We start from the raw sequence: 12,660 nt of genomic DNA, 5'->3' as shown, positions 1-12,660 counted from the left end.
TTTTTCTCATTATCTCCTCCGGCCTTGCCGCCAAAAGTGGGGCCGTGGCCGGAGGGGGCGGGCAACTCCACTAGCTGGAATGACCTGTGGCGCTGTAACAAAGGGGGTGAGCCTTTGAGGCTCACCGCCAGGTGTTACAGCTCCTGCAAAGGGGAGGTGATAAGCATCTCCACCCAGTGCAGGCTTTGTTACTAGCCACAGAGTGACAAAGGCACTCTCCCCATGTGGCCAGCAACATGTCTCGAGTGTGGCAGGCTGCTAAAACCAGTCAGCCTACACAGGTAGTTGGTTTAGGTTTCAGGGGGCACCTCTAAGGTGCCCTCTGGGGTGTATGTTACAATAAAATGTACACTGGCATCAGTGTGCATTTATTGTGCTGAGAAGTTTGATACCAAATGTAGGAAGTTGGCTCTGTATGTGCTATTTCAAAGTAAGGAATAGCATGCACAGAGTCCAAGGGTTCCCCTTAGAGGTAAAATAGTGGTAAAAATAGATAATACTAATGCTCTATTTTGTGGTAGTGTGGTCGAGCAATAGGCTTATCCAAGGAGTAGTGTTAAGCATTTGTTGTACATACACATAGACAATAAATGAGGTACACACACTCAGAGACAAATCCAGCCAATAGGTTTTTATATAGAAAAATATCTTTTCTTAGTTTATTTTAAGAACCACAGGTTCAAATTCTACATGTAATATCTCATTCGAAAGGTATTGCAGGTAAGTACTTTAGGAACTTCAAATCATCACAATTGCATGTATACTTTTCAAGTTATTGACAAATAGCTGTTTTAAAAGTGGACACTTAGTGCAATTTTCACAGTTCCTGGGGGAGGTAAGTTTTTGTTAGTTTTACCAGGTAAGTAGGACACTTACAGGGTTCAGTTCTTGGTCCAAGGTAGCCCACCGTTGGGGGTTCAGAGCAACCCCAAAGTCACCACACCAGCAGCTCAGGGCCGGTCAGGTGCAGAGTTCAAAGTGGTGCCCAAAACACATAGGCTAGAATGGAGAGGAGGGGGTGCCCCGGTTCCGGTCTGCTTGCAGGTAAGTACCCGCGTCTTCGGAGGGCAGACCAGGGGGGTTTTGTAGGGCACCGCGGGGGACACAAGTCCACACAGAAATTTCACCCTCAGCAGCGCGGGGGCGGCCGGGTGCAGTGTAGAAACAAGCGTCGGGTTTGTAATGTTAGTCTATGACAGATCTCGGGATCTCTTCAGCGCTGCAGGCAGGCAAGGGGGGGATTCCTCGGGGAAACCTCCACTTGGGCAAGGGAGAGGGACTCCTGGGGGTCACTCCTCCAGTGAAAGTCCGGTCCTTCAGGTCCTGGGGGCTGCGGGTGCAGGGTCTCTCCCAGGCGTCGGGACTTTAGGTTCAAAGAGTCGCGGTCAGGGGAAGCCTCGGGATTCCCTCTGCAGGCGGCGCTGTGGAGGCTCAGGGGGGACAGGTTTTGGTACTCACAGTATCAGAGTAGTCCTGGGGTCCCTCCTGAGGTGTTGGATCGCCACCAGCCGAGTCGGGGTCGCCGGGTGCAGTGTTGCAAGTCTCACGCTTCTTGCGGGGAGCTTGCAGGGTTCTTTAAAGTTGCTGGAAACAAAGTTGCAGCTTTTCTTGGAGCAGGTCCGCTGTCCTCGGGAGTTTCTTGTCTTTTCGAAGCAGGGGCAGTCCTCAGAGGATGTCGAGGTCGCTGGTCCCTTTGGAAGGCGTCGCTGGAGCAGGATCTTTGGAAGGCAGGAGACAGGCCGGTGAGTTTCTGGAGCCAAGGCAGTTGTCGTCTTCTGGTCTTCCGCTGCAGGGGTTTTCAGCTGGGCAGTCCTTCTTCTTGTAGTTGCAGGAATCTGATTTTCTAGGGTTCAGGGTAGCCCTTAAATACTAAATTTAAGGGCGTGTTTAGGTCTGGGGGGTTAGTAGCCAATGGCTACTAGCCCTGAGGGTGGGTACACCCTCTTTGTGCCTCCTCCCAAGGGGAGGGGGTCACAATCCTAACCCTATTGGGGGAATCCTCCATCTGCAAGATGGAGGATTTCTAAAAGTTAGAGTCACTTCAGCTCAGGACACCTTAGGGGCTGTCCTGACTGGCCAGTGACTCCTCCTTGTTTTTCTCATTATTTTCTCCGGCCTTGCCGCCAAAAGTGGGGCCTGGCCGGAGGGGGCGGGCAACTCCACTAGCTGGAGTGTCCTGCTGGGTTGGCACAAAGGAGGTGAGCCTTTGAGGCTCACCGCCAGGTGTGACAATTCCTGCCTGGGGGAGGTGTTAGCATCTCCACCCAGTGCAGGCTTTGTTACTGGCCTCAGAGTGACAAAGGCACTCTCCCCATGGGGCCAGCAACATGTCTCGGTTTGTGGCAGGCTGCTAAAACTAGTCAGCCTACACAGATAGTCGGTTAAGTTTCAGGGGGCACCTCTAAGGTGCCCTCTGGGGTGTATTTTACAATAATATGTACACTGGCATCAGTGTGCATTTATTGTGCTGAGAAGTTTGATACCAAACTTCCCAGTTTTCAGTGTAGCCATTATGGTGCTGTGGAGTTCGTGTTTGACAAACTCCCAGACCATATACTCTTATGGCTACCCTGCACTTACAATGTCTAAGGTTTTGTTTAGACACTGTAGGGGTACCATGCTCATGCACTGGTACCCTCACCTATGGTATAGTGCACCCTGCCTTAGGGCTGTAAGGCCTGCTAGAGGGGTGTCTTACCTATACTGCATAGGCAGTGAGAGGCTGGCATGGCACCCTGAGGGGAGTGCCATGTCGACTTACTCGTTTTGTCCTCACTAGCACACACAAGCTGGCAAGCAGTGTGTCTGTGCTGAGTGAGAGGTCTCCAGGGTGGCATAAGACATGCTGCAGCCCTTAGAGACCTTCCTTGGCATCAGGGCCCTTGGTACTAGAAGTACCAGTTACAAGGGACTTATCTGGATGCCAGGGTCTGCCAATTGTAGATACAAAAGTACAGGTTAGGGAAAGAACACTGGTGCTGGGGCCTGGTTAGCAGGCCTCAGCACACTTTCAATTGTAAACATAGCATCAGCAAAGGCAAAAAGTCAGGGGGCAACCATGCCAAGGAGGCATTTCCTTACACCAAACTTCCCAGTTTTCAGTGTAGCCATGGTGCTCTGGAGTTCGTGTTTGACAGACTCCCAGACCATATACTCTTATGGCTACCCTGCACTTACAATGTCTAAGGTTTGGCTTAGACACTGTAGGGGCACAGTGCTCATGCACTGGTGCCCTCACCTATGGTATAGTGCACCCTGCCTTAGGGCTGTAAGGCCTGCTAGATGGGTGACTTATCTATACTGCATAGGCAGTGTGAGGTTTGCATGGCACCCTGAGGGGAGTACCATGTCGACTTACTCGTTTTGTCCTCACCAGCACACACAAGCTTGCAAGCAGTGTGTCTGTGCTGAGTGAGGGGTCCCCAGGGTGGAGTAAGATATGCTGCAGCTCTTAGAGACCTTCCCTGGCATCAGGGCCTTTGGTACCAGGGGTACCAGTTACAAGGGACTTACCAGGATGCCAGGGTGTGCCAATTGCATAATCAAAAGTACAGGTTAGGGAAAGAACACTGGTGCTGGGGCCTGGTTAGCAGGCCTCAGTACACCTTCAAATCAAAACATAGCAAAGTCAGGGGGTAACCATGCCAAGGAGGCATTTCCTTACAGTATATATATATATATATATTCGATGGCATGTGTAGCTGCAGATACACATGCTGTGCACATACCGCCATCTGGTGTTGGGCTCGGAGTGTTACAAGTTGTTTTTCTTCGAAGAAGCCTTTTCGAGTCACGAGACCGAGGGACTCCTCCCATTTCGACTCCATTGTGCATGGGCGTCGACTCCATCTTAGATTGTTTTTTTTCCGCCATCGGGTTCCGACGTGTTCCTTTTCGCTAAGTGTTTCGGGTCGGAAAGTTAGTTAAAATCTCGGAAAAGACGTCGGTATTGTTTGCGTTCGGTATCGGGTTAGTTACAACAGATCGACACCGAATTTAGAAGAGTTCCGGTGGCCCTTCGGGGTTTTTTCGATCCCCCGTCGGGTCCTGGTCGGCCCGGCCACGTGTGAATTCAAGACTGATGGAACGGACCCCATTCCGCTTCTGTCCAAAATGCCATAACAAGTATCCGTATACGGATCAGCATCTGGTCTGTAACTTGTGCTTGCCCCCAGAGCACAAGGAAGATACTTGTGAGGCCTGTCGAGCGTTTCGGTCCAGAAAGACGTTAAGAGACCGAAGAGCCAGAAGACTGCAGATGGCGTCGACGCCGACAGAACAAGAGCGTTGCGAGGAAGACGAGGAAGCTTTCTCTATCCAAGAGTCGGACTCGGATGAGCTCGAGGCCGAAGAAACGCCGAAAACCGTGAGTAAGACGTCGAAACATAAGACTCACAAGAAGTCAACAAAAGCCCAGGGGACGCCACCGCCAACAGGCCATGGCTTACCCCAAACAAGCGGTGACCGAGCCAAGGCACCGAAAAAGGGCACGCTGGTGTCGAAGTCATCCGACTTCGGTCTAGATACTGCCACACAGCAATCTCGGACCCGAGACATCGGCTCTGAGAAATTTCGGCACCGTCACAGCGGCACCGAACAAATTCGGCATCGAGACACCACCACGCCGAAAATTACAAAGGTTTCTTCGGAGCCTAAAAAGACCTCAGAAAAAGTTTCGGTTCCGAAACATCCAGCCTCGGAGCCGAAAACAGGTTCCTATACAGAGGAGCAAGGATTGGCCTCCCAAATGAAAAAACATAGATTTGGAGAGGAACTTCAAGCTGTAGAGCCAGACTATACTCAAAGGAGGCTCCACATTCATCAAGACACAGGGAAGATAACCACTCTTCCTCCAATTAAGATAAAAAGAAAACTTGCCTTTCACGAAAAGGACAAGGAGCCACAGGCAAAGGTGGCAAAGAAAACAACTCCACCACCTTCTCCACCACCATCAGTGCACACATCACCAGTAGCAACTCCTCCACTGATGCACACCCCGACTCATACTGCCATGAGTCAAGATGATCCTGATGCATGGGACCTTTACGATGTCCCAGTATCGGACAACAGCCCAGACTCATACCCTACCAGGCCGTCCCCTCCTGAGGACAGTACATCTTACACACAGGTGATCGCAAGGGCAGCTGCTTTCCATAACGTCACCTTGCATTCAGAACCAATGGAGGATGACTTCTTGTTTAACACGCTAACCTCCACTCATAGCCAATACCAAAGACTACCTATGCTCCCAAGAATGCTGAAACATTCAAAACAAATCTTTCAAGATCCTGTTAAAGGCCGAGCCATAACTCCAAGAGTGGAGAAAAAATACAAGCCACCGCCAACAGATCCTGTTTATATTACAACGCAGCTAACTCCAGACTCAGTAGTTGTCGGGGCAGCTCGTAAGAGAGCAAACTCTCATACCTCGGGAGACGCACCACCTCCAGACAAAGAGAGTCGCAAATTTGATGCTGCAGGCAAAAGGGTTGCAGCACAAGCAGCAAACCAATGGCGCATTGCCAATTCACAAGCGCTTTTGGCAAGATATGACAGAGCGCACTGGGATGAGATGCAACATTTGATAGAACACTTACCCAAGGAGTTCCAAAAAAGAGCACAAGTGGTGGAAGAAGGACAAAGTATCTCTAATAATCAGATACGGTCTTCAATGGATGCAGCAGATACGGCTGCAAGGACAGTAAATACTGCAATAACAATAAGAAGGCACGCATGGCTCCGCACGTCAGGTTTCAAGCCAGAAATTCAACAAGCCGTGCTAAATATGCCATTTAATGAACAGCAGTTGTTTGGGCCGGAAGTCGACACTGCTATTGAGAAACTCAAGAAGGACACTGATACGGCAAAAGCCATGGGCGCACTCTACTCCCCGCAGAGCAGAGGCACCTTTCGCAAAACACCTTTTAGGGGAGGGTTTCGAGGACAACCTACAGAAACCACAACATCACAAACAAGGCCCACTTACCAAAGCCAATATCAGCGGGGAAGTTTTCGGGGGCAATATAGAGGGGGACAATTCCAAAGAGGTAGAGGAAAATTCCAAAGCCCCAAAAGTCCTCAAAATAAGCAGTGACTCACAAGTCACCCATCCCCATCACATAACACCTGTGGGGGGAAGATTAAGCCAATTTTACAAACATTGGGAGGAGATAACAACAGATACTTGGGTACTAGCAATTATCCAGTATGGTTATTGCATAGAATTTCGAGAATTCCCTCCAACAGTCCCACCGAAAACACACAGTATGTCGAAACAACATATAAATCTTCTAGGATTAGAAATTCAAGAATTGCTCCAAAAAGACACAATAGAATTAGTACCAAAACAAGAACTAAACACAGGAGTTTACTCACTGTACTTTCTAATACCCCAAAAAGACAAAACTCTAAGACCTATACTAGATCTCAGAATATTAAATACATACATCAAATCAGACCACTTTCACATGGTTACATTACAAGAAGTAATCCCACTGCTCAAACAACAAGACTACATGACAACACTGGATCTAAAGGATGCATATTTCCATATACCAATACATCATTCACACAGAAAGTACCTAAGGTTTGTATTCCAAGGGATACATTACCAATTCAAAGTGTTGCCATTCGGAATAACAACTGCACCAAGAGTTTTTAAAAAATGTCTAGCAGTAGTAGCTGCACATATCAGAAGGCAGCAAATACATGTGTTCCCGTACCTAGACGATTGGTTAATCAAAACCAACACGCAAAAACAGTGTTCACGACACACAAATTACGTCATAGAAACCCTACACAAACTAGGTTTCTCAATCAATTACTCAAAGTCACACCTTCTGCCGTGTCAAACACAGCAATACCTAGGAGCAACAATCAACACAGTAAAAGGGATTGACACTCCAAGTCCACAAAGAGTCCAAACATTCCAAAATGTAATACAAGCCATGTATCCAAACCAGATGATACAGGTCAAATTAGTAATGAAACTCCTAGGCATGATGTCCTCATGCATAGCCATTGTCCCAAACGCATGGTTCACATGCGGCCCTTACAACAGTGCCTAGCATCACAGTGGTCACAAGCACAGGGTCAACTTCTAGATCTGGTGTTGATAGACCGCCAAACATACATCTCGCTTCAATGGTGGAACAGTATAAATTTAAACCAAGGGCGGCCTTTTCAAGACCCAGTGCCACAATGCGTAATAACAGATGCATCCATGACAGGGTGGGGAGCACACCTCAATCAGCACAGCATCCAAGGACAATGGAACATTCAGCAAAAACAGTTTCATATAAAGAACTGTTAGCGGTGTTTCTAGCTCTGAAAGCATTTCAACCCATACTAACCCACAAATACACTCTTGTCAAAACAGACAACATGACAACAATGTATTACCTAAACAAACAAGGAGGAACACACTCGACACAGTTGTGTCTCCTAACACAAAAAATATGGCATTGGGCGATTCACAACCACATTCGCCTAATAGCACAATTTATTCCAGGGATTCAGAATCAGTTAGCTGACAATCTCTCTCGGGATCACCAACAGATCCACAAATGGGAAATTCACCCCCAAATACTGAACACTTACTTCAAAATGTGGGGAACGCCACAAATAGATCTATTTGCAACAAAAAAAAACTCAAAATGCCAAAACTTCGCATCCAGGTACCCACAACATCAGTCTCAGGGCAATGCACTATGGATGAACTGGTCAGGGATATTTGCATACGCTTTTCCCCCTCTCTCACGTCTTCCATATCTAGTAAACAAGTTGAGTCAAAACAAACTCAAACTCATACTAATAGCACCAACATGGGCAAGGCAACCGTGGTACACAACACTACTAGACCTTTCAGTAGTACCTCATATCAAACTGCCAAACAGACCAGATCTGTTAACACAACACAAACAACAGATCAGACATCCAAATCCAGCATCGCTGAATCTAGCAATTTGGCTCCTGAAATCTTAGAATTCGGGCACTTAGACCTCACACAGGAATGTATGGAGGTCATAAAACAGGCTAGAAAACCTACCACTAGACACTGTTATGCAAATAAGTGGAAATGATGTGTTTATTACTGCCATAATAATCAAATTCAACCTTTAGACGCATCTGCAAAAGAGATAGTAGGATACTTACTACATTTGCAAAAATCTAAACTAGCTTTCTCTTCCATTAAAATACATCTTACGGCAATTTCAGCTTACCTGCAAATTACGCACTCAACTTCATTATTTAGGATACCAGTCATAAAAGCATTTATGGAAGGCCTAAAGAGAATTATACCACCACGAACACCACCAGTTCCTTCATGGAACCTCAACATTGTCTTAACACGACTCATGGGTCCACCTTTTGAGCCCATGCACTCTTGTGAAATGCAATACTTAACGTGGAAAGTTGCATTTTTAATTGCCATCACATCTCTAAGAAGAGTGAGTGAGATTCAAGCATTTACCATTCAAGAACCATTTATTCAAATACACAAAAATAAAGTTGTTCTACGGACCAATCCAAAATTTTTACCAAAAGTAATCTCACCGTTCCACTTGAATCAAACGGTAGAATTACCAGTGTTCTTCCCACAGCCAGATTCGGTAGCTGAAAGAGCACTACATACATTAGACATCAAAAGAGCACTAATGTACTACATTGACAGAACAAAACTAATTCGAAAGACAAAACAACTATTTGTCGCCTTTCAAAAACCTCATACAGGAAATCCTATTTCAAAACAAGGCATGCTAGATGGATAGTTAAGTGCATTCAAACCTGCTATCTTAAAGCTAAAAGAGAACTGCCTATTACACCAAAGGCACACTCAACCAGAAAGAAAGGTGCTACCATGGCCTTTCTAGGAAATATTCCAATGAACGAAATATGTAAGGCAGCAACATGGTCTACGCCTCATACATTTACCAAGCACTACTGTGTAGATGTGTTAACTGCACAAAAGGCAACAGTAGGTCAAGCTGTACTAAGAACATTATTTCAAACTACTTCAACTCCTACAGGCTGAACCACCGCTTTTTGGGGAGATAACTGCTTATTAGTCTATGCACAGCATGTGTATCTGCAGCTACACATGCCATCGAACGGAAAATGTCACTTACCCAGTGTACATCTGTTCGTGGCATTAGTCGCTGCAGATTCACATGCGCCCACCTGCCTCCCCGGGAGCCTGTAGCCGTTTAGAAGTAGATCTTAAACATTTGTAAATATATTACTTAAAACTTCATTATGTACATACGCATTCACTCCATTGCATGGGCACTATTACTAGCATACACAACTCCTACCTCACCCTCTGCGGGGAAAACAGTCTAAGATGGAGTCGACGCCCATGCGCAGTGGAGTCGAAATGGGAGGAGTCCCTCGGTCTTGTGACTCGAAAAGACTTCTTCGAAGAAAAACAACTTGTAACACTCCGAGCCCAACACCAGATGGCGGGATGTGCACAGCATGTGAATCTGCAGCGACTGATGCCACAAACAGATGTACACTGGGTAAGTGACACACCTCACCAGTAAAAATATACGTGGCTCAATAACATCTTATGTAGGGAAACGTATTATAAAGTCAATAACACTACACTCTAGCACAAACATCAATTTTCCTATTTTTTCCCACGGTAGAGTGAAATTAACACTAGAATAACACTTTATACTGTCTCACAGATTGCATATTTTGCTTCAGAAAACTGTGCTTTGGCTAAATATTTTTTTATCAAATACACATAAAACACCATGGCATAAACGTTATATGCAGATGCTCAAAATGTATTATGCTATCCATCACCATTGTTCAGGGGTGTAGTGGCAGTGACACACTTGAGGCATGGCCTCTCCCCACACTCAGTAGTAATAAATAGTCTATTCCTTTGTACTTATCTGCATATATATTATATGTTAGCACATAGATTTTGCCTTTAACATGTGAATAGCTTTACAGTTGTTAATTATTGGCTACAATGAGCATGATGCGCCAGCTTAGTCCCATTTCTTTTGAAACATTATTTGAAGCCCTAGGAAATGTGAAAGATTTAATACATTTGAGTGTGGTATTTATTTGCAATGTTGTCTTATGCCATTAAAAGAGAAATTTCCCAAAACATCTTGTTAATTGAAAAACTATCTTCCAGCTGCTGCAGCATCTGCGTCCGGAGCACCAAACAATATTTCAGGAGCCACAAATGGGTTATTTCGACCTCTCAGTACTCAGCAGCAGCAGCAACAACAGCAGCAACAGCAGCAGCAACATCTACATCAACAACAACAGCAGCAGCAGCAGCAGCAGCATCAGCAGCATCAGCAGCAACCAAATAACCTCCAAACTAGTTCTTTCTATGGGAATAACTCAATGACCAACAACTCCCAGAGTAGCTCCCTTTTCTCTCATGGTTCAGGACACGGTCAACCAGGAAGTGCATCCCTTGGGTTTGGAAGTGCTAGCTCCTTGGGTGCAGCAATTGGATCTGCTCTTGGTGGATTTAACTCTGGTAGGTTTCTGTTTACCTGGCACAATGGAAATCTAAAGCAGTGTTTTATTACTTTTAGGCTTGATATTCAGATTCTTTATGGTGATAACGAGCCTGATTCACAAAAAAGTGTATGCATCCTAGACCTCCATTCATGATTTGTATAGATTTACAAATGTCTGATTTTTTTCAAATTGTGCTATGTAACTTTGTTTGTCAGCAGTATTCAGAATATTAAACATAAAAAAGCCACTGTTACATAGTTTAGGGGAAGGAGCAAAAGTCAACCCGTAAGCTAGCAGGGTATTGTACATATTCATTCAGATCTCTACATCACCATTGGTCAAAGTTGGACTCCCTCTGTATACCCAAGTTATTATCCTTGCCCTGTTAAGACACAGAATCTCTTCCTTACTACACTTCCTCCTGCTCTTGAAAGACCATGTATTCAGCGGAGATTGAGATCTGGGAAGAGTGGGAAGGGTTAAGAGTTATGGGAGGTATGGGGACGCTCAGAGTAAGTCACAGCCCACATGGTCAGGAGGTCTGCCATTGCTTCTGGAGACTTTTATGTGAGTCTTGTCTGCCACTGTCTACTCAGTCAAGGTTTTTGTTTCCCATTACCGACTTGTTGGGACCTAGAAAAGCAGCTAGTTAATGGCAATGATGTACCATGTAGGAAGCTGGCTCTGTATGTACTATATCAAAATGAGATATAGTTTGTACAGAGTCCAGGGGTTCCCCAGAGGCTAAAGTAGATAATACTAATACTGTATTTTGTGGTAGTGTGGTTGAGCATTTAGGCTTATCAGAGGGTAGTGCAAATCATTTGTTGTACATACACAGTCAACAAATGAGGCACACACTCAATAACTACCTCCAGGCCAATTGTTTTTATATATAAAAAATGTATTTTGTTACTTTATTACTAGAAGCAGAAGAACTTTGTTGCAGGTAAGCACAGTTGTAAGTAGGTATCAAGCATATGTATCAAATGTATTTTGTTTCAGTAGGTAAAGCAGTTTACAAGTAAGTAGCAATTTTCTATTTCAAACGTTGACTCAGTGAAGTTTTTCATAGTAGTTCATTGAGGGCAAAAAGTATTAGCACAGAAAACAGGTAAGTACACAACTTGCAGTTCCAGTCTCTGGGGGTTAGGATGTCCACTGGTCAAGGTTCAAGATGACCCCCAACACCACCCCCCCAACAACACGGGCCGTCCGGGTGCAGAGGTCAAATTGGTGTTGGATTTAGAATAAGATCCTATGGCGACTGGGGGCACTCGGAAACAGATCTGCTGGCGGGTAAGTACCCATGACTCTGAAGGGCAGACCTGGGGGATGTAGATGAGCACGGGGGCCCACAGGTCAGCACCAAACGCACAGCCTCAGCAGCACTGCGGCGGATGTGTACAAACACAACATTGGGCTCCCATTGCTTTTCAATAAGGGGACCCCGTGGGTCAAAAGATGCTACAGACTGGGTCCAGGGGGTCTGTTCCGGAAAACCACAGACTGGACAAGGAGGAGGGCCGCCTGCTGAATGTCGCTGGACGGTTGGTAAGATTACCCAAGGTATGGGGCTTCCGGCTGCAGGGGTACCTTCAGGCGTCGAGAAGCTTCCTCCGGTTCTCTCTCGGTAACGGGGGGTCCTCGGGATTTAGGCTGCATGCATCGTTGTGTTGGCCAGGAAGGGTCAACCTAGGGGTGGACACTATGTCGAAACCGCCTAGGGACGTGCTCTGGGCCAGTGGGCCACCTAGACTCGGGCATTGGGTGCAGAGTGGGCAGGACTCACGGATCCGGGGCAGTTCTGGAGTCCTTTTGGAGGGTTTCTTCTGGACAGGGCCGCTGCCCTCTGGAGTTTTGTCCTCTAGTGGGTAAGCAGTTCTCTGGGGGTTTGGAGAGGCCACTGGTCCTGCTGGATGCGTTGCCTTCTGGTAGCAGAGTCCTTGAAGCTGCAGACTGGCCAGTAGTGCTGGGGCCAAGTCAGTTGTCATCCGACGTCTTCACTGCTGGGGGGGGATCGGCTTAGCAGTCCTTTTTTTCTTGTCCGGAGGGTGCCAGAAATCTGGCGAATTCGGTTCAGGGGAACCCTTAAATCCTAGATTTAGGGGCGTTAAAGGGGTCAGAGGGCAGTAGTAAATGGCTACTGGCCCTGAGGGTGAC

At 46.4% G+C, this 12,660-nt stretch overlaps 1 protein-coding gene across 4 annotated transcripts in view; it reads left to right on the top strand.

Annotated features, from left to right (window-relative positions):
- PUM2 (pumilio RNA binding family member 2) overlaps nt 1-12,660 on the top strand; it is a 783,590-nt gene that overhangs the window by 348,307 nt on the left and 422,623 nt on the right. For all 4 annotated transcript variants that reach the window (XM_069235995.1, XM_069235994.1, XM_069235993.1 and 1 more), the window contains exon 12: nt 10,157-10,513. In XM_069235995.1, the coding sequence (XP_069092096.1) occupies nt 10,157-10,513 (357 nt within the window). The remainder of the gene's footprint in view (nt 1-10,156; nt 10,514-12,660) is intronic.

This window comes from Pleurodeles waltl, chromosome 5 (assembly GCF_031143425.1).
Source record: "Pleurodeles waltl isolate 20211129_DDA chromosome 5, aPleWal1.hap1.20221129, whole genome shotgun sequence".
In the NCBI taxonomy this organism is placed as follows: Eukaryota; Metazoa; Chordata; class Amphibia; order Caudata; family Salamandridae; genus Pleurodeles; species Pleurodeles waltl.
Note: the sequence above shows the minus strand (reverse complement) of the source record. Positions and strands in the feature narration are given on the sequence as shown.